At 35.0% G+C, this 23,193-nt stretch overlaps 1 protein-coding gene across 6 annotated transcripts in view; it reads right to left on the bottom strand.

The window, feature by feature from the left end:
- Window positions 1-23,193, bottom strand: part of UBR3 (ubiquitin protein ligase E3 component n-recognin 3) — a 234,896-nt gene that overhangs the window by 121,162 nt on the left and 90,541 nt on the right. For 3 of the 6 annotated variants that reach the window (XM_032880422.1, XM_032880421.1, XM_032880423.1), the window contains exons 20-25: window positions 20,533-20,674; window positions 18,543-18,647; window positions 17,329-17,502; window positions 17,112-17,144; window positions 15,006-15,466; window positions 8,730-8,818 (exon numbers count right to left, since the gene is read on the bottom strand). In XM_032880422.1, coding sequence (XP_032736313.1) covers window positions 8,730-8,818; window positions 15,006-15,466; window positions 17,112-17,144; window positions 17,329-17,502; window positions 18,543-18,647; window positions 20,533-20,674 — 1,004 coding nt within the window. The remainder of the gene's footprint in view (window positions 1-8,729; window positions 8,819-15,005; window positions 15,467-17,111; window positions 17,145-17,328; window positions 17,503-18,542; window positions 18,648-20,532; window positions 20,675-23,193) is intronic. The other 3 variants (XM_032880425.1, XM_032880427.1, XM_032880426.1) reach the window with 1 other exon arrangement.

Here is a 23,193-nt window from a genome sequence, read left to right as displayed (position 1 = left end):
TACACCAACAACAAGACAGAAGAAAGAGAAATTAAGGAGTCAATCCCATTTACAATTGCACCTAAAACTATAAGATATCTAGGAATAAACCTAACCAAAGAGGCTAAGAATCTATACTCAGAAAACTATAAAGTACTCATGAAAGAAATTGAGGAAGACACAAAGAAATGGAAAAATGTTCCATGCTCCTGGATTGGAAGAATAAATATTGTGAAAATGTCTATGCTACCTAAAGCAATCTACACATTTAATGCAATTCCTATCATAGTACCATCCATTTTTTTCAAAGAAATGGAACAAATAATCCTAAAATTTATATGGAACCAGAAAAGACCGCGAATAGCCAAAGGAATATTGAAAAAGAAAGCCAAAGTTGGTGGCATCACAATTCCAGACTTCAAGCTCTACTACAAAGCTGTCATCATCAAGACAGCATGGTACTGGCACAAAAACAGACACATAGATCAATGGAACAGAATAGAGAGCCCAGAAATAGACCCTCAACTCTATGGTCAACTAATCTTCGACAAAGCAGGAAAGAATGTCCAATGGAAAAAAGACAGCCTCTTCAATAAATGGTGTTGGGAAAATTGGACAGCCACATGCAGAAAAATGAAATTGGATCATTTCCTTACACCACACACGAAAATAGACTCAAAATGGATGAAGGACCTCAATGTGAGAAAGGAATCCATCAAAATCCTTGAGGAGAACTCAGGCAGCAACTCTTCTACCTCAGCCGCAGCAACATCTTCCTAGGAACATCGCCGAAGGCAAGGGAAGCAAGGGCAAAAATGAACTATTGGGATTTTATTAAGATCAAAAGCTTTTGCACAGCAAAGGAAACAGTTAACAAAACCAAAAGACAACTGACAGAATGGGAGAAGATATTTGCAAACGACATATCAGATAAAGGGCTAGTGTCCAGAATCTATAAAGAACTTAGCAAACTCAACACCCAAAGAACAAATAATCCAATCAAGAAATGGGCAGAAGACATGAACAGACATTTCTGCAAAGAAGACATCCAGATGGCCAACAGACACATGAAAAAGTGCTCCATATCACTCGGCATCAGGGAAATACAAATCAAAACCACTATGAGATACCACCTCACACCAGTCAGAATGGCTAAAATTAACAAGTCAGGAAATGACAGATGCTGGCGAGGATGCGGAGAAAGGGGAACCCTCCTACACTGTTGGTGGGAATGCAAGCTGGTGCAACCACTCTGGAAAACAGCATGGAGGTTCCTCAAAATGTTGAAAATAGAACTACCCTATGACCCAGCAATTGCACTGCTGGGTATTTACCCTAAAGATACAAACGTAGTGATCCGAAGGGGCACGTGCACCCGAATGTTTATAGCAGCAATGTCTACAATAGCCAAACTATGGAAAGAACCTAGATGTCCATCAACAGATGAATGATAAAGAAGATGTGGTATATATACACAATGGAATACTATGCAGCCATCAAAAGAAATGAAATCTTGCCATTTGCGACGACGTGGATGGAACTAGAGGGTATCATGCTTAGCGAAATAAGTCAATCGGAGAAAGACAACTATCATATGATCTCCCTGATATGAGGGAGAGGAGATGCAACATGGGGGTTAAGGGGATAGGAGAAGAGTAAATGAAGCAAGATGGGATTGGGAGGGAGATAAACCATAAGTGACTCTTAATCTCACAAAACAAACTGAAGGTTGCTGGGGGGAGGGGGGTGGGGGGGTGGGGTTATTATGGACATTGGGGAGGGTATGTGCTATGGTGAGTGCAGTGAAGTGTGTAAACCTGGCGATTCACAGACCTGTACCCCTGGGGAAAAAAATATATGTTTATAAAAAATAAAATTAAAAAAATATATATATATTAATTCAAAGGGATACATATTTACAGCAGCATTATCTACAACAGCCAAATTATGGAAACAGCCCATGTCCATCAACTGATGAATGGATAAAGAAGATGGGGAGGGAGGTGTGCACGCACACGCATGTGTGTGTGTGTTTGTGCGTGTGTGTGTGTGTGATGGATATTACTCAGCCATAAAAAAGAATGCAATCTTGCCATTTGCAATGACATGGATGGAGCTAGAGAGTATTATTTTAAGCTAAGTAAGTCAGAGAAAGAGAAATACCATATGATTTCATTCATATGTGGAATTTAAAAAACAAAACAAATGAGCAAAGGGGAAAAAAAGAGACACAAACCAAGAACAGACTCTTAACTATAGAAAACAAACTGATGGTTACCAGAGAGGAGGTCGATGGGGGATATGTCAAATAGGTGATGGGGATTAAGGAGAGTACTTGTGATGAACATCGTGTTGTACTTAAGTGTTGAATCATTAAATTGTACACCTGAAACTAATATTACACTGTACATTAACTAACTGGAATTTAAATAAAAATTTTAAAAACATGACAGACTAACACTATCCCCAAAACTGATATATTTATATTCAGAGCAAACAATGCAAAAAATATTCTATACATGAGGTCTGCTTTCTAATTTCATTGAAAAGGAATTCAAGAAGTTTCTACCTAGTTGAGAGACCAAGAATTTCACAAGTTACAGAGAATAATTCAAAACTACAATACTTCATAAAATGTTTTTACACTTATATACAACAGCCATAGATACATAAAACTATGCACTACATGCATTCCAATGTCACAAGTAGATCAGTCCTACTTGAAAGAGAACAAAGTTCACAGCTGTGCCTGATTCTAAGGAAATGGAAGAGCACTAAAAAAGAGTCTAATTTATGATAAAATTATACCCCAAACTGTCTAAAGCAGCAAAAAGATATACCAGGGAATAAGAAGCAGTTAAAAATGTAAAGATCATCCTTTTTAATAGTAAGAGAAATGCTAATTAAAATTAGACTATGATACCATTTCTTCTCCCCTACCATGTTTTCAAAAAAACAAAAGTTTGACAACTTATTCTAATGATAAGGATGTAAGGAAATTGATACTATGACACAATGTTGATGGGAATGCAGAACAGTACAACTCCTATGAAAGCAATTTGACAATATCTAGCAAAATTACATGTATTTACCCTTTGACCTAGCAATACCACTTCTAAAAATCCATCTTATAGATATATTATGAAAATATGAATAGATACATATGCGAGGATATTCACTGCAGTGCTATTTGTAGTAGAAACAACCCAAATTCCAATAACAGAAGACCATCTGAATAAAATATGGGGGGAAGGAGAAACCTATAAAATGGAATACTGTACAGCTAGAAAAGGGAATGAAGAAGATCTCTATACACTACATGGTGGGATCTCCAGGATAGAATGTTAAGTGGAAAAAAACAAGGTAAAGAAAGCATACATAGTACGTTATTATTAACCTAAGAAAGGGACACTAAGGATATAAATATTTTTATATCTCAACATAATTTATAAAATACATTCATATCCTCACCCTCCCTTCTTATATAAATAACACTAAATATTTAGCATACATGTTAAAAAATAAAAGGATAAACCTCAAATTAAGCTGTTATTAAATAACAAAATAAACAGCTTCCTCTACAACCAACAACAATAAAAATCAACCAAATCCTGATGTGTGCCAGCTGCTGCTTAGACAATCCCACATCCCAAATGAAATCTTAAAGGCTGGGTATGGTGGACAAATGTTATTTCAACGTACCTAGTATCTCCTGACCTTCTGCTGACAGCAGACTTTAGTTTTTGTTAGCAGAATTGCCCCCTCACCACTCCCTTCCAGTTCATGTGATTTGGGTGGGGCTGGCCCTACAACAGGCTAGACTAATAGAGGAACATCAAAGATTTTTGCTTCAGCTATTGGAAAAGCAGTATTCTTTTCATTCTGTTTTTTTAAAAAAAACAAAAATTTCCAAACATGTTGCATATCTTGTGCCTTGTGCCTGAATCAATCAATCAATAATCAGGTCTGTTCAACTCTTACTTGGCAACTGATCTCATGTCTGTCCCTTTCATCCCATGGCTACCAACTTAGGGGAAGAACACTTAACTCTCCTTTATTTGCTCCAAATATGAAGAAATAGTAAAGAGCAGACAAGCCTTGTCGATTGCCCAGGCCCTACAATTTACTACAGCATAACCTCAGAGGAATTACTTACTCTGAGTCTAGGCATCTTTGTTTGGAATAACACCACCTCTCTCATGGGGATGTCAGGACAAATAAGTCAATATACAGAATGTATTTAGCACAGTGGTGGGAACACAGTTAACATGCAAAGCAAGGTATCACCATCATCCCCCAAAACTCATACTCTTAGACCCAAACTCAAAATACAGAAAAAGTTTTGGGTACACAGTATTTATAATTAAAATTAAAATTATTTATAATTAAAATTAGAAAAAAACCATAGGAGGAGCCTGGGTGGCTCAGATCATGATCCCAGGGTCTCGGAATTGAGCCCTGCATTAGGCTCTCTGCTCCACAGAGGGTCTGCTTCTCCCTCTCCCAGTTGCCCTCCCCCCTTCTCGTGCACTCTCTCTCTCATGTAAGTAAATAAAATCTTTTAAAAAAAGAAGAAAACTATAGTCTAATTATGAAGGGATAATTAAGTAAATTATATAATTCAAAATAAGAATAGCAATAGCCAATGCCTATAAACACTTCTTATATGCAAAGTATTCTAAGTGTTTTATTTATTTATTTGACAGATAGAGATCACAAGTAGGCAGAGAGGCAGGCAGAGAGAGAGAGAGAGAGGAGGAAGCGGGCTCCCTGCTGAGCAGAGAACCCCATGTGGGGCTCGATCCCAGGACCCTGGGATCATGACCTGAGCCAAAGGCAGAGGCTTTAACCCACTGAGCCACCCAGGCGCCCCTACTCTAAGTGTTTTAAATGTACTAATACATTCAATCCTCACAGCAACCCTAGGAAGTAGGTAATATAATAATTCTTTTTTCACTATGTGAAAACTGATGCAGAGAGAGGTGAGGTAAATTGCCCCAGATAGTGGTGTGGCTGAGGTATAAACCTAGGCAGACAGGCTCCAGAGTCCATGTTCAAAGCCACTATACCTTGCTCTCTCTCCAATGAACTTTAAAAATTCTTTCTTCAACTTTAAATATTATAGGAAACAGGAGTTTTAATAATAATACAAGGATATTTGTATGTTAAAATGTGTATAAAGGCAAAATTGTAATATACAGTATCGTATCATCAGTAATGTACATGTCTTTTGTATGGTGGGATTAGGGAAAAATATGTCCTTCCTTATGCTCTCCTATACTGTACAATTTATACAATTAAAATGTAGTATGTTTAAGATCAGAAGATAATTTCCAAAATAAATTCTTATTCTATGTTAAACATCTGAACTCCCGCTTGGAATTCAATTCTGTTGCATTTCAGCCATATCTATATGATAAACCTTAATGGATCAAGGTTATAATCTAACATCCTGACTCCTATACCTAGATGACTAGTAAAAATAAATAATGGGAATAATGACCAGGAGAGAAAGATGAAACAATATACAGAGGTAAATCTCTTCATATAAAAATTTGATAACTATAACAAATAACATGGAGGACATGGGGAGATGGAGAGGAGAAGGGAGTTGAGGGAAACTGGAAGGGGAGGTGAACCATGAGAGACTATGGACTCTGAAAAACAATCTGAGGGTTTTGAAGGGGCGGGGGGTGGAGGTTGGGGGAACAAGGTGGTGGGTATTAGGGAGGGCAAGTATTGCATGGAGCACTGGGTGTGGTGCAAAAACAATGAATACTGTTATGCTGAAAAGAAATAAAAAAAAATTTTGATAACTATAGAAAGGTATTAAGGAACAGAAAAAAAGAGTACTAATCACAGAGCAGAAATCAGCTGTATTCAGAAAGAAAAGCTTTTGTCCCTAAATTTTTACTTACTAATGTGCTATATAGATTAGAGAATTTGTAAAATACTCTGTTATAAATCTGAAATATTCTGAGTGTTATGTTAAGTGTTAAGAAAACAGCCCTCATAAAGAAAGATAAAGGCAAAATAAGAAGCAACTAAAAAATGCTAGCATTTTTTACAACACAAATGAGAAATAACGCAAGACAAAGGAATCTGACAAATGAAGCAAAGCAGTGGACTAAAATTGTATCTAGGTAATGCCAGATGGTGCCTCAGGTGCAGGCCCTGTGTCATGTGTTAATAATATTATAATATATAATGTCAAAAGCAAATGGTAATCAGAGACAGAGAGACATGTGACTTTGCAATTTTTATCTCGGGAATGGTGAAAATGGGCTCTCAAATAGGTTTTTGGAGTCAGATTTCTTTGGGAAGGGACTCAGTTATAAACAAAAGGAACATACAGATCTGAATGGTCCAGAATCCCACTGGCACTGCCATAACCAACATAAACAAACCAAGTGCTCATGAATCTATACTACCTCACTGTCACCACAGAGGAACGCAAGAACGGGGACTGGAAGAAAGCAAAGCTCATTATCCTGATGGCTTCTGTGATATTGCCTCTATTGGTTAACAATCATACCTACCTAATTTCTCAATTGTTTTTCTGGTGCCCTGGCTACTGCCAAAAAAAAAGGTCAAACCTTCCACAAGTAACAAGATTTAGGAAAGGAAGTCATTAACTTTGCAGTGGGAGATGAGCAACATCTCCCACTGTCCTCAGCAGCTATTTCAAATCTCAGGTGTTACTCTTTTCACTCAGCAGAGCTTACCTTTTAATTAACCCTGAAAACTGAAGCAACCGAGTAATTGCCTCAATTTCCCATCTGCCTTAACCACAGTGGAACTCACCTCTATCTCTATCTACTCTTCCTTCTTCCCTGCAGTCTCCTCAGGGGAAGGGTGACCATTCTCCTATTCAAGACAGCACTTCCTAACCTCCTCTAGGTACTTTGCTTAATCAACTCCTCAGAAAACTATATCCGTTTTATCTCACTTGGGAAAGGGAGGCAACAGATAAAAGCAAGTTCCACAACTATTATTAACTAAGGCTTTTTTCTTAGCTCCTAAAGCCGCAAACAAATAAGCCAAACTGTGTATCACACTGGTTACATTACTTCCCACAAAAAGGACTGCCTTGAAGTGACTTCAGAACACAGAATTTTGGTATTAAAGGACAAAGTGATCCATAAACAAATTAAAATTTTTAACATAGTTTAACATAATATCCAGGTTGATATTGTGAAGATATTTACTTTGTTAAAAAAAAAAAGTAATGTTCTTACATATGATATATTGTGGTTGAATAGGAGAATATTTTCAACTCCAGGACATGCATGCTTAAATGTTTAGGGGTAAACTGTCATGATGTCTGTAACTTACTTCATTTATCAGAAATTTATTCTGCCATATTCCAGCGGTCATGCTCAGCAGGGAAATCTGCTTCTCCCTCTCCCTCCATCCTTTCCCCTGCTCATGTTTTCTCACTCTCTCTCTCAAAGTCTTTTTTAAAAAATAAGTAAGTAAAATTTTAAGAAAAAAAATTTTTAAGTCCTATTATTTCTCAACACTTAAAGTCAACCTCTGGATGGAACACCTGATTGTGACGGCAAAAGAAAATGTTAGCAACCCTAACGATTTAAAAGGAAATACCTGATAAAGGCAAAACATAGAGACGAGGAAAGGAAAAATAGGGGTGCTTATTAATTCACTTTATATGAAGGAGTATGAAGGAACTGGCTACAGAGAGAACAGTTCATATACATTATAATTATATTTGATATGTAAAAAATAATACTGATTATGAATTTCCAGAAAGAAAGAGAAGATGGAATAGAAAAAGGAAAAGTAGTGTCAATGAACTAAATCCTCATCTTTCATATGAGAAAGTCAACTGACACTAAATTAATCTGATAAACAGTATTCTTTACATCAAAGTTATGTCTTGAACACAAACTCACCTGTTGAGGGTTCAGAAGACATAATATTATATCTAGACTAACCCACCCCCCACACCTCTTCTGGATGTTGATTATGTGTGCTTATGTGCACAAAAGTGCATGAGAATGTACTTTTGTACAGAAATACTATGTCATTTCTAAGATTACACTGTGAAAGAATGTATGCGTGTTTGCACATACGTGTATACACTTTAAATGCACAACTTTATTTCAGCATTTCTGTCTAAAAGTTAAAAAAAAAAAAAAGAAAAAAACATCACTAGAATGCAAGAGGTAGTCAGGAAAGGGAATATCCTGGTTAACTGAAAACTGAGATTCACTGAAATTTAATCTATTCTTACAAGGTTTATAAAACATTCCTCATAGCAATCTACTATCCTACAGGAAAATGGCATCCCCTCTCACTATACAAAGGTTAACGCTAATCTTAATGAAGTGAGAAGTGCAACTGATCTTAAGAACTACTGAAGGAGTAGTGGAAGGAGGAGGCACTAAAAGTATTTGAAAGCTATTTCAAAAGTCTTAAGATGATTTCACAGGAAAAATCAGATTAAGTAAATACATGTTGGTGAACCTCGCAAATCTGAAGGACAAAGTAACAGAAGAAAATATAGGATATCATATTGTTACCATCAGAAAGAACTTTCTAACAATTAAAACTATGCAACAACAGAATAAACTGGCTATAATAGCCTGATCCTCCATCGCTCTGTTGTTTAAATAAAGACTAGAAATCATCCATCTATAATGTTGAAAACTGGTGAAAAACTGAACTAGATAATCCCTGAAGTAATATGTGTCATTGTAAGAGTTCTAAACTAATAAATTTTAACTTACCAACATCCATTGCAGTTTCCATGAAGCTTTTCTGTCGTGAAGCAAACTCTGCAAGCAATTTCTGCTGCCTCTCTCGAGCCTTTTGTCGCCTAGATTAAACAGAAATAAAGTGATATGTATCAGACGTGTTTAAGACTTACTAAATTTCAGGAGTGTATACTGTATGAAAAGCCTCTGGCACACAGTTGAGGACAATCTGAGAGAATCTTTAAGTAGATTCCCCACTGAGCGGGTATCCCAATGTGGGTCTTGATCTCACAACCCATGAGATCATGACCTGAGCCAAAACCAAGAGTCAGATGCTTAACTAAACTAAACTAAACTAAACCACTCAGGCACCCCTCCACTGTTGAAAGATGGTTTGAAGATCACTGGCTTAAAAAGGTAAAAATAAAAGCCAAGATTTACTTTAAACTGTGAAATAATTAAAACAGAAAATTTGGATTTTCAACAACACAATTTCCTAAGTATATGTCAGTTGGTAGCAAGAGTAAGAAAATTCTTTTTAGCAAAGAACCCACAATTTAACCCCAGGCACAAATAACAGCAAACTGGTTGCTAGATGAAGCTAGGATGTTTAGATATGAACAAAATCTAAAAGATATGAATAGTAAGATTTACTGTTACATTAAGAATAGGCCTTTCCTATAAAAGACCTCAATGTGAGGCAGGAATCCATCAGAATCCTAGAGGAGAACATCGTCAGTAACCTCTTTGACAACGGTTACAGCAACTTCTTTCAAGATATGTCTCCAAAGGCAAAGGAAACAAAAGCGAAAATGAACTTTTGGGACTTCATCAAGATCAAAAGCTTCTGCACAGCAAAGGAAACAGTCAACAAAACAAAGAGGCAACCCACAGAATGGTAGGAGATATTCCCAAATGACAGTACAGACGAAGGGCTGATGTCCAAGATCTATAAAGAACTCCTCAAACTCAACACACACAAAACAGATTATCACATCAAAAAACGGGCAGAAGACATGAATAGACACTTCTACAAAGAAGACATACAAATGGCTAACAGACACATGAAAAAATGTTCATCATCACTAGCTATCAGGGAGATTCAAATCAAACCACACTGAGATACCACCTTATACAAGTTAGAATGGCCAAAATTAACAAGACAGTAAACAACATGTGTCAGAGAGGATGTGGAGAAAGGGGAATCCTCTTACACTGTTGGTGGGAATGCAAGTTGGTGCAGCCACTTTGGAAAACAGTGTGGAGATTCCTTAAGAAATTAAAAATAGAGGGTGGCTGGGTTGCTCAGTTGGTTAAGCAACTGCCCTCAGCTCAGGCCATGATTCCAGAGTCCTCAGATCAAGTCCCACATCAGGCTCCCAGCTCCATGGAGAGTCGGCTTCTCTCTCTGACCTTCTCCCCTCTCATGCTCTCTCTCACTGTCTCTCTTTCTCAAATAAATAAATAAAACCTTAAAAAAAAAGGAATTAAAAATAAGAGCTTCCCTATGACCCTGCAATTGCACTATTGGGTATTTACCCCAAAGATACAGATGTAGTGAAAAGAAGGGCCATCTCTACCCCAATGTTCATAGCAGCAATGGCCACAATCGCCAAACTGTGGAAAGAACCAAGTTACCCTTCAACGGATGAATGGATAAAGAAGATATAGTCCAACTGTTGGTGGAAATGCAAGCTGGTACAGCCACTCTGGAAAACAGCATGGAAGTTCCTCAAAAAGTTGAAAACAGAGCTATCCTATGACCCAGCATTCGCACTACTGGGTATTTACCCTAAAGATACAAATGTAGTGATCCGAAGGGGCACGTGCACCCCAATGTTTATAGCAGCAATGTCCACAATAGCGAAACTATTGAAAGAACCTAGATGTCCATCAACAGATGAATGGATAAAGAAGATGTGGTAGATACACACAATGGAATACTATGCAGCCATCAAAAGAAATGCAATCTTGCCATTTGCAAGGATGTGGATGGAACTAGAGGGTATTGTGCTGAGCAAAATAAGTCAATCAGAGAAAAACAATTATCATATGATCTCCCCGATATAAGGAAATTGAGAGGCAAAGTGGGGTTTGGGGAGTAGGGAAGGAAAAAATGAAACATGATGGGATCGGGAGGGAGACAAACCATAAGAGACTCTTAATCTCACAAAACAGAGGGTTGCTGGGGGGAAAGGGGTAGGGAGAGAGTGGCTGGGTTATGGACAATGGGGAACGTATGTGCTATGGTGAGTGCTGTGAAGTGTGTAAACCTGGTGATTCATAGACCTGTACCCCTGGGGCTAATAATACATTATATGTTAATAAAAAATAATTTTTTTTTAAAAGATATGGTCCATATATACTATGGAGTATTATGTCTCCATCAGAAAGGATGAATACCCAACTTTTGTATCAGCATGGACAGGACTGGAAGAGATTATGCTGAGTGAAATAAGTCAAAGAGAGAAAGTCAATTATCATATGGTTTCGCTTATTTGTGGAGCATAAGGAATAACACAGAGGACATGGGGAGATGGAGAGGAGAAGTGAGTTGGGGGAAATTGGAGGGGGAAACGAACCATGAGACTATGGACTCTGAGAAACAAACAGGGTTTTGGAAGGGAGGGGCGTGGGAGGTTGGGTGAGCTGGTGATGGGTATTATGGAAGGCACGTATTGCATGGAGCACTGGGTGTGGTGCATAAACAATGAATTCTGGAACACTGAAAAGAAAAAATAAATAAATAAAAATTTTAAAAAAAAAAAAAAGAATAAGTCTTTCCTAAAAGAGAATGAGCAGAGAAGCCAGAGATTTCCCAGTTTCTACTAAGATTTCTTTCTTCTAAGTTTAGTTTGTTTCAAGTAAAAAAAAAAAATGTGTCTCAAATATGACAAAGAATAAAACTATATTCCAAACCTAAGCATAAATATTCCTTTGGATTAATTCATCAGTTATGAATTATTTATTATTTAGCCTATGCAATGATGAATTATTGAACTCTACACGTGAAACTAATGATGTACTATATGGCTAACTGAATTTAATTTAAAAAAAATTAAATATATCCTCAAAGGACAAAAATTTGCACCATAGAAGAAATGGAAACAAAGATGTGCTAGAAATGCTCGAAGCATTTTGTGGACCTCCAAAAATGCTGTCAGAAACAATAGCATTGACATAATACAAGTTTGGTCTCCTACATCACTACTCTGTAAATTTATAAGTTTATGTTTCTTGAATTAAAACAATCAGTTATGCCACTCTATAAATCACCTTTACATGTACATTTAGAGTATAGCCATAAAAGATATTTCAAATAATAATTCCATGTACCAAACATAAGGAAGCCACAAATGTAACTGCTTAGCACTAGTATTAAAATGCATGTCTACTCTCCCACAACCACATAAGCCTAGAAGACTGCATGTAAGCTCCAGATAATTATGACTGTAACCTTGATTTTAGCCTTGTGAGACTGTAAATCGAGAACCCTGTCATACCACACCTACATTTCAATATACATTAACAGCGAGTAAATAAACGAATGCTGTTTTAAACTGTTTAAAGAAAAAAATTCTATCCTCACTTTCTGTGATTTGCATAAAAAATGTATCAATTATTTTAACCTTGTGAATTTTTTATTAACTTAGGTAATTCTTTTCTAAAACTGGGCATAAATGTAAATAAAAATGAAAAGACAAACAAGTTCTGGCAGATTTCATACAACCCAAGAATTTTCCATTACTATACCAGAGGTGGAAACACTGAGGTTGCATATTGTTATAACTGTCTAAAGGTTTCCTTCCTATTTGTATCTTATTTTCTATGGAGTTACTATTACGGAAGTGATGCCAAGTTTGTCCATAGGTGACGTAGTTGGGACTGTATCACCATCAAGTGTTTATAACCTGTCTGGCCTTTATTAAATAAAACTTAATCCAAAATCCAAAATAAATTGAAAAAAGACGTGAGAAGCATAGTGAAATTCAAATAAATTCGTCTTAATCCTTCACCGTCTGCTATAGAATTAGCTTCAAGGACTTCTCAATATCATCAACATTACCACTCAAAGGAAACAAAGCCCAAAAGGGAGAAAAAAAAAAAAAACACCTTTTTTCAGACTATTATTTATTATAACAGCATTAGCGCCGCCTTTGTAAAAATGGCATCTGATCTACTCCCGTATCACATCTATTATGAGTAATTGTTACAAAATAAACCAAAATAACCAAATAAAATAAACTTTGATTCACTAAAAGTTTATCTTCTTTAAAAAAAGGACATTATTCTAAGTGTGTAAACCTGGCGATTCACAGACCTGTACCCCTGGGGATAAAAATACATTATATGTTTATTTAAAAATTTTAAAATTTAAAAAAATTTTAAAAATAAAAAAATAAAAGACATTATTCTATAACCAAGAAAATATGACCAATTTAAGAGGTTAATAAAAATAAGAATTTTACCTCGTTTTTCAACCTTCTAATTTTATCAGTAGATCTATTAAATCTTAGGCAGTTACTGATTCAAAATTAATGAACTGTCATATAAATTATATTTTAGTTATTTATAACAACTCCTATTTATGAAGTACTGTGAGAAATAAAACTCTTCGGGGCACCTAGGTGGCTCAGTGGGTTAAAGCCTCTGCCTTCGACTCCGGTCATGATCCCAGGGTCCTGGGATCGAGCCCCGCATCGGGCTCTCTGCTCAGTGGGGAGCCTGCTTTCTCCTCTCTCTCTGCCTGCCTCTCTGCCTACTTGTGATCTCTGTCTGTCAAATAAATATATAAAATCTTAAAAAAAAAAAAAATAGAAATAAAACTCTTCTACATTCTTTTTTTTCTAAGATTGATGGATTGATTTGAGAAAGAGAGAGTGCAAGGGAGGGGCAGAAGAAGAGAGAGGAGCAGACAGCCCAATGCAGGGCTCAATTCCAGGACTCTGGGATCATAACCTGAGCTGAAGGCAGATGCCTAACCGACTGAGCCACCTAGGCACATTCTCCTACATTCTTCATCTACTGAAGGCTTTTCTATATACTTTTAATATAAATGATCTGTAACAAATTTAATTGCATCAGAAATGAAGTACAACTATATATGTGATTTAAATTGCTCCTGATAGTTACCAAAGGACAACCTCCTAAGTACTGAATCAAATGGAACTGCCAATCTTACCTGAACTTCTGTAGTGTAATCTCACTGTTTCTTCCATTCTCAACCCCCTTGAACACCACTCTCTACAGTGTTCCTCCTCTTTCACTCTAGCCATCCCTTTCCAGTCACTTTTAGAGGTATTCCTTTCTCAGTCATTCCCTTTAATGTTTTTTTCTTATTCTATAAAAGTTTTATAGTAAGTGTTCTCATTTCTTACTATACACACTCTTCCATATAAGTCTTTAACTACTTACCTATATGCCCACATCTAAAGTGCTAACTCAGAATTCTCCCCTAAGTCTCAAACCCTTTATCTGACTGGACGTCTTCACCTGGATGTCCTCTTTAAATTCAGTAATGGACAAAATTGAGCATGATCAACTTTACTGCTAAGCCTAAGCGTCTCTTATCTTGGTCCCCAGCCTCTCCTATACTGGTAAACAGGAACATTATCCAAGAAAGATTTTTATTTTTAAATACAAATATTACAATTTAACAGGGGCATCTAGCTGGCTAGATTGGTAGAGCAAGCAACTCTTGATCTCAGGGTCATGAGTTTGAGCCCCACATTAGGAGTAGAATTCACTTAAAAAATTCTTTTAATGTAAAAAAAATTTTAAGTACATTATGATTTAACAACAAATTAAAAGCAACCTGAAGTTCTAAAAGCTAGAGCTATAAGTATGTTTTGAAACATTACTTGTTCAATAACTAGTGATCATTTGTTGGAAAGATTGGAAAAGGCTAAAAAAACAAAAAACAAAAACAATCAAATTTTTATTCTGAGAAATATTAGGGTATTTTTTTTTTAATTTTCTATTCTCATTTAAAGTTGAATTGAGGATAGTTTTTTAAAGAAGCAGAATTGTTAGATAATCTACTAAGAGCAATTTTTCTAAAAGGGGCTGCCTACAAGTTTAGGGTAATAATTTAATGCTGGGGTCAGCATTTTTTCATCCCCAACTAACTCAAGCATAATACATGCCCAAGCACTGACTGTGTTTGGTTCCCTTTATCTTACAAAGGAATCAGCTATGACTATAGATGTTAAACATCCAGGTGATTAGCCTCAAATGGCCAAAAAAGGAGATCTATCAAATCTTCAACTGTACCAGACAACATGTTTAAAACATCAAAATAAAAATTACCTTTCTTCTTTGTCCAGTGTTTTCTTTTCTGCTGCAGTGATTTTTTTGGGTGGTACAGGAGGGGTCACTTTTCTACATATCTCTTCGATGATGCGTTTGTTCATTCTGCTTTGCAATGCAGCTTTTAGTAAAATTCTTTCTACTGCAGTTATACCATCTCCATGATTATATTTAGGAATTTCTGGTTGGATTAAAATTTCTATGTCATCAAGCCAAGGAGGATAGTAGGAGTTTTGTTTTCCTGAGAGTTTGTGATGAAGTTTAATTAACAAAGACAATATGCTTTCTTTAATTTCCAAAATGGCTGTAGTTAACTGTGGAGCCGAACCAGGAGCAGACCATTTACTTGAAGTTTTGGGACGAACCACCTGATTTGCTTCACTGCTACTGCGATTGATGATCTCTTGAAACTTCTTTCTACGCTCTGCTACTAAGCTGAAAACTTGAGCTGTACCAGAATTCTACCGTTAAAAAAGAGAAAGAAAATCAAGAGAAGTTATTCAGTGTTAAGTGTAAAAATATGTTAGCACTATAATGTTCAAAGTTTCATCTGAGGATTTATTCAATAGATTTGTCCTTTGAGTAAGTCTATCCCTTTACCTCTCTTAAATATATTTAGTCTCATTCAATCTGGAAACAATTCTGAGGAGAAAGACGGCTATTCACAATAATACCTCTTTCTCAGCCTCCTAGGCCTATCTACCAGGAAAAACAGACAAAGCCTGAGTAGTATCTATAGCCACATTAAAGAGGAATCCTACACTAAGTTCCTCACCAGTTTACAGGAATAAAAGATGTTCCACCACTATTCATTAAGACTACTATATTCTTCGAATATAACATTGTATGTCAACTATACTTCTACTAAAAAAAAGAAAACTATACTCTTTACTAACTTGCTACATTTTCTAGTTAAGTAAATTATAAATTTTTTTAGTTAAGTAAATTATAAATTACAAATTTTTTCCTAAATTGATGGATCTGAACTACTAATTAATTTCATTTCTAAAGAACTTCAAAGTTTGAAAATTACTTCTAACACACAGTTACTAAAAGGAAATATAAAGATGAAAAACCAAACTGATTTGTGTCATATCTGAATACCACTATAATTTGTTATTTGAACAAATTTTAAATATTTCTCTCAATAATTTATCTTCTAAATAGTCTTTTGTTCAAGCAGTCAAGCTGCATCAGAGCTCTTAGAAATCATCTTTTAATTAGGATCTGAGTCAATTTAATGGATTTAATTTTTTTTAAGCAAGCACTGAAAGGATGCTCCAGTATCAGTTGAGCTTTTATGAGCTAAATTATAGTATACACTATTTTTTAACATCCAAACTATTTTTCAAAGTACTCTGTACCAACATTAGAGGCAAAAGCTGCTTCTTATTAAGATTTCAGTTTAATCAAAATTCTTATGGTGTTCACAGTAAAAATACGTTGTCAAAGGCAAAGAAAGCTCCTATAAATGGACCCTACTAAGAGAAACATCTGATGCAGTGCTCTCTACCCACAAAAATAGATTGTACAGATTAGAGGTGATTAAGTTTAGTTACTTGGTATGTCATTTTAAGATTTTTCATTTCTGCCTTTTAAAAATTAGTTAATTAGCTACATGCAATGAAAAAGGTGGTTTTCAAACTAAATCCAAATACACAATATATTAAGATTTGTGTGGGCTTATTTTATCAAAGTTAATTAATTGCCTTAGAAGCAAAAAAAAAAAAAAAAGAAAAGAAACTATAAATGGACATGCTGCCAGCAATTAAAGATTAAATTTATTTTGATTTAGGAAACATTCATTTTTAAGATGTTAGTAACAATGCTAAATACAAACAGACCTAAATGTGCTGTTTATAATTTGTCCAAAATCCTAAGAAATACACACTATTAAATACTACGTATTATTTTTTTAACTTCAGTAATATGAATTTTCTTTAAAATTAAACCTAAATCACTATATAAAAACACACACACACAGTAAACTTTTTTTTAATTTAACCATATTAAACACACACATATACACACAAATACTTCAAAGTGTTTTTCCGATTTCCAGTTAAAGCCATATTGCTAGTTAATGCAAATATTATGTACATCTACCTCTCTTTGAAGAACTTTTGGCCTTCGTGAACTCTGGCAGATTAAAGGAAAAAGAGGGGTGAGGAAGAAGTTGCTTAGATATATAATAGGAAACGAAAGACAATTTAAAGTTACCTAAAACCACATTTTTCTTTTGAGTATCATAGGATGATCTAAACAATATACCGCAACATAACATAGAGTCTTTCCTTTTTATCCTTCCCTCTTCTACACTTACTTGTAAAGAACTCAAGCTGTCAGAGCTGGTACTTGCAAGTGAGTCTCTCTTCACTTCTGGAGCAGTCTCTGGAACTCTCACCCTAACATAGTTTATAAAGTGTCTCATGTTTGACACTAAGTTACTGCCAGGAAACCAACTGTCGTGACAACGTTCTGGTCCACACACTGATGCCTAAAACATGAACATCATGAATATGAAACCTTGTCAAATCTGCTCTAACATACAAAGTAGATGTAACCAGCCCAAACAATCATCCACTGCCTGTCTTATTTCCAAATCCTTTACAGTCTCATCTTCAATATATATATTATAAAATGCTAATAAACACAAATCCAAACATAAAATACAAGAATAAATTTCTCAATACTAATATGGTAAGTTCAATGGAAATCAGCTAAATTTCTCCTGAAAAAAATACATTTTTCAATCTGGAAATACTTAACAGTACAGAATATTTTTCAGCATCTATTAGTAATAACTCATAATATAGTCAAGTAATCCTAATGTGGACTAACTGCAGAAGAAAGTCTGAAAAATCAAAGTCTGACCTAGTCTTAGGGAAATATTAATGATCTTTGAATATCTACGGAAGAATATATGTTGACTCAACTTAGACAACAACATACTGCCTAGTCTTTTTACTTGTTTTTTTTTTGCTGTTACTATGCTGTGCTATATTTTGTCTTTTTGGAGAGAAGGGATAAAGGGAATCTTACACTTGTAAAATCAATTTCTAGTAACAACTGTTTTTATGGAAATGATACTTCTAAAGTCCTATAACATATTAACAACCTGTATTCTTGAATACTTTAAAAATTCTCCCATATTTACTTCATATACTTAAAACCTTCCCAAAAAGAATCTGCTACTCAAAAATAATCCCTAATCAAATTATTAGGAATTCTAGATGGAAATCCTAATGTAAGAATTATTAGTCAGTAGTCAATGTTATCAGCATAACACCAAAAGTACACTAACCCCTTTTCTTAGATCCACATTTTATGAATTATAAATTTCAAATTCAATAATATCATAAGTAGAGGGAAACCTCTAAAAGAATATATATACTTGAAGATCAAAAAGGGCCTTTTCCAGTAGTTAAGAATATCTCCTGTGTATGATGAATCCATAAATACATTTCCAGATGACACACTACCTTTGTTAAGGCATTTTATAATTTTAATATTTAAAAACATAAGAAACTAACTTACCTCTTCATCTGATTCCTCTTCAGCTGAATTTTCAAGTCCTAATTCAATCAGATACAAAACCATGCAGAGTACGTGTTCTGACAGATTTTGATGGTCCATCAAAATCTTTAAAGAGGGAAAAAATGCCTCATAATTACTTTTTCTGCACAATATATTTTACCCAAAAATATGTTGTTATAGATGAAAATGACATAATTATATATATAAATAAATGTACAGCATGATCAGAAAATAAGTAAAGCTACATCTTAGTAAAAAGACAAACTAAAATCAAAAGAACAGGTTCCTTTTCAAGATCACACAGAATTTTAAACAATATCTAGAAATACTGGTTCATGGATTCCTAAAGGTAATACATTAAGTAGTCCACTAAATCCATCATTATATACTACTAGTATCTAATAAAATAATTTAACAAGCATGTTTTGCATCCTCGTTTGCTGATACTCTTTCTCCTGATGACAAAAATACCAGATAAGTGCAGTAAATAAGATAATTCATGCAAATGTATTTAGCATAGCACCTGGCATATAACTGGAAGCATAATAAATATTTATGAAATATTAATGTTCTTAAAATGTCTCTAAAATTAAAGTTCCCAGCCTGAGTATTTTGTGCAGATGAGTATATGTATGTATAAGTATGTGGTTTATATGGGTGAGAAAGGAAAAAGGGATGCAACTAGGTAAGAGAGGCTTCTCTAAGGAAACATCGATAAATCTGACTTTATGTGGATTACACATTGCAAGCTTTACATAGCTTATGCGGGATTTCAGGGCTAACCTACAATAATCATTTATTATATATGACGCAACAAACTACTACCTGGAAGATACCTAAAATATCCTAAGAAAAAAAATGGCCTGGCAGCCATCATGTTGTCCTCACTATAAGAAACCCTTCTGGCCAAATGATGGAAGGGGTACAAAGAGGAGGTTCTGTGGGAATACCTTGCTAGCTGCAGGTGAGACTGTAGAGAGTACAAAAGAGGACATTCTAGAATGGGGCTCATAGAAACTGCCCAAATGGCTGGGAAGGCTTAAAAAAGGACTTGTCACCTAAGAACTAATTTATTCGGACTAAAGAACAAAGACTTTCAGTTAGCTGCCTTTCTAATGTTTATTTTGACTACTAAGAAGGCTTTTCTGTTCATCTTTGGCACAGTGGTGAAGACAGTAAACTTTCATAATCTTTTAAAAACCTGTTTTATACAAATTCTGTATATACCTAGCTATTTGACCTTGAGCAACAGATTCTGGCCTTAGTTTTCTCATCTTTATAACTGGAACAATAGACCAGAATTATTGTGAGGATTATACAAGGTAACAACTACAATTTGTGTAGTAGAGTATCTATCAATTGGTGTTCCACAAACAGTAGGCAGGTAGTGCAGATGGTGGGAGGAACAGCATCAGGAGGAGGTGACTGTAGGCTGGGAGACAACAGAGATCATCCTTTCTAATCCACTATTTACAGAGAGGAAACCAACGCTCAGCCACACAACCAACTAGTATGAACAACACTAGAACAGATTTCAGACTCCCAACTATGACCTATCATTACTACACTGCCTCTTCTTGATAAATAAAACATTACTAACTAAACTCAAATATATTTTGGCTTGAAATCTTATGACGGTGAATCCTACAGTTTCAAATGAGTAACCTAAAAGCTAAGAAAAAAATGACTAAGAATAATTTTCTGAGTTTCATTAACATATTCTATATTAATGTTTTTTAACATTATCTGAAACTGGGTAAGATGAATAGTTTCCCACAAAGAATGGTGTAGTTACTCCACTTTCAACTTAGAATTCACATATATGTGTTTATGACATATCCTCACACCCCTTTAATATGAATAGTATTTAGTATAAATACACCTTGCTTTATAAATAGTACTTTTATGTAAATATTATGTTAACACTTTTATTTGAAAATTATGGAAATTAATTCTAATCTGATTCTTTCTATTCAAATTACTACTGTACCTTGTAAAGCAGAGTGAATAGCACAATGTGTAAAGTTTTACAGTGCAAAAGTCTCATGAGACCTTTATAGCTGGGATGCAGTGGCGTCCTTTTCTTATAGGGAGGCCAGGGATTTCCAGGGAATTTTCCACTCTGTTTTAAACTGTAAAAATAAAGCAAAACTAAAATTAGGTGATAGATTTAAGATTAAACTGTGGTTTAAATAGTTTTCTATAATTTTTTTCATATTTTTCTATGCAGTACCATTTTTAATTAAATTGCTCAAAAATGCCAAACAGATAGCTATTCTTTCATAATAAACATGTTGTATAGAATAAAAATGAGTAGGGAGACCTAAGCTGAAAACTAGAAAAAAGAAATATGAGGGGCACCTGGGTGGCTCAGTGGGTTAAAGCCTCTGCCTTCGACTCTGGTCATGATCCCAAGGTCCTGGGATCGAGCCCCACATCAGGTTCTCTGCTTGGCAGGGAGCCTGCTTCCACCCTCTCTCTCTGCCTGCCTCTCTGCCTACTTGTAATCTCTGTCGGTCAAATAAACAAACAAAATCTTAAAAAAAAAAAAAAAGAAAAGGCACTAACAATGTGATTACCAATGATTTCAAAGTCCTTGAGCAGGCAGATCTCAAGGTATTAGGCTCATACAAGGTTTAGAGATGGAACTGAGATTCCACATAAAGCTGACACCTTTGAAAAGCTTCACCCTCAAATAACAGCAGACTCAAAACACAAAAGGCAAAGTCTGAGAGAATTACACAAGAAACTGACAAATTCACAAACATAATAAAGGATATTAACACATTTCTAACAGAAAGCCTAAGAAAATAAATTGATTAGGATGTTGAAGACTGTTTTTAAAGATTTATTTATTTATTTGAGTGAGAGAGAATGTGCATGTGGGGAGGAGTAAGGGGAGAGAATCTCAAGCAGACTCCCCGCTGAGCACAGAGCCACACACAGGGCTTGACCTCATAATCCTCTGATCATGACCTGAGCCAAAATGAAGGGTCGGACGCTTAACTAAGCCACTCAGGAGCCCCAGGATTTTGAAGGTTTTTAAATATCATTAATAGGCTTGAACCAAAGACATTTAAAGATCATCCAATAATTAGAGAATACATATAATCTTAAGTGCATTTAGACTATTTAGGGAAATTTACAAAATATTAGAATTGAAAGTAAATTTCAAAAAATACCAAAAGAATGGATATATGGGCCACAACCACTTGTCACAAAGCAAATAAAATTAGAAATCCACTAAATGATAACCCAAAACTTCAGACATGTAGACATTTTATCACACAATGCTCTTAGAAATTCACACATAATTAAAATCATAATAGAAAAATTTAAAATTTAGAACTCAAACTATACAGAAAAAAGCTGTGAAATACAAATTCAGTTGTAGAATACAACTAAAGCAGTACTTAGAAGGAAACTCCCAGTATTAAATGTGTTTGTTTTTGTAAAAGTCAAAAACTAAGTGTATAAGGGAGAAAATCCAAACTAAATTGAAAGAAGATAATAATAAAGAAGAAAAAAGTACAAAATAGAAAACAAGGGGGAAAGGAAGAAACAAAATCAAAGTTTATTCTTAAAAAAAAAAAATAGTAAAACTGGCAGTCCTCTGATAAGATGATGAGGAATAAGAAACACCAAACACAAATAAATAAAAGGAATGAAAATAGGCAAAGACAATTTTTTAATTACTATATATTAAGACAAAATGTTTCCTAGAAAAATATAACTTGACCATCCCTTTCAAAAAGAAATTAAAATCCTAAGACTATAAGCTTTAAAGAAAGTGATTTATTTTTAAAATTACAACCCCCTCAAAAAAAAAAAAAAAAAATGAGGCCAGGTAGTTGAATACGCAAGTTCTGTCAAAACTTCAAGAAACATCTATCTAAGTAAGAATGAAGCTGGACCGCTATCATATACCGTATGTAAAAATTAACTCAAAATGCATCAAAGACTTAAATACAAGAGCTAAAACTATAAAACACTTAGAAGAGAACATAGGCATAAGTCTTTGTTACTTGAATTAAGCAACAGATACGACACCAAAAGCACAAGCAACAAAAGAAAAAACTAGATAAATTGAACTTCATTAAAATTAACTTTTGTGCATCAAAATACATTCAAAAAGTGAAAAGATAACCTGCAACCCACAGAATAGTAGAAAATATTTACAAATCCTATTTCTGGTGTTACTAGTCACAATATATAAAGAGTTCTTAAAATTTAATAGTGAAAAGATACTCCAATTAAAAATGCACAAAGGATCTGGACAGTTCTCCAAAGATGATACACAAATGGCCAATAAACACATAAAAATATGCTCAACATCATCAGCCATCAGGGAAAATGCAAATCAATGCTACAATAAGATACTACTTGACACCCACAAGGATGGCTATCATCAAAAAGATTCTAAGTGTTAGTAAGAGAAGGAGAAACTGGAATCCTCATACACTGCTGATGGGAAAGTATAAAGCTAAAGCTGCCTTGGAAACAATCTGGTAGTCCTTTAACAATTAAACATAGAGGGGAGCCTGCGTGGCTCAGTTAGTTAAGTAAGGTTAAGTGCCTGCCTTTGGTTCAGGTCATGATCTCAGGGTCCTGGGATAATGTCCTGCATCTGGCTTCCTGCTCAGTGGGGAGC

Source organism: Lontra canadensis, unplaced genomic scaffold (genome assembly GCF_010015895.1).
Source record: "Lontra canadensis isolate GAN:19392208 unplaced genomic scaffold, GSC_riverotter_1.0 scaffold69, whole genome shotgun sequence".
In the NCBI taxonomy this organism is placed as follows: domain Eukaryota; kingdom Metazoa; phylum Chordata; class Mammalia; order Carnivora; family Mustelidae; genus Lontra; species Lontra canadensis.
The sequence above is the reverse complement of the archived record's forward strand: the minus strand, read 5'-3'. Positions and strand labels throughout refer to the sequence as shown.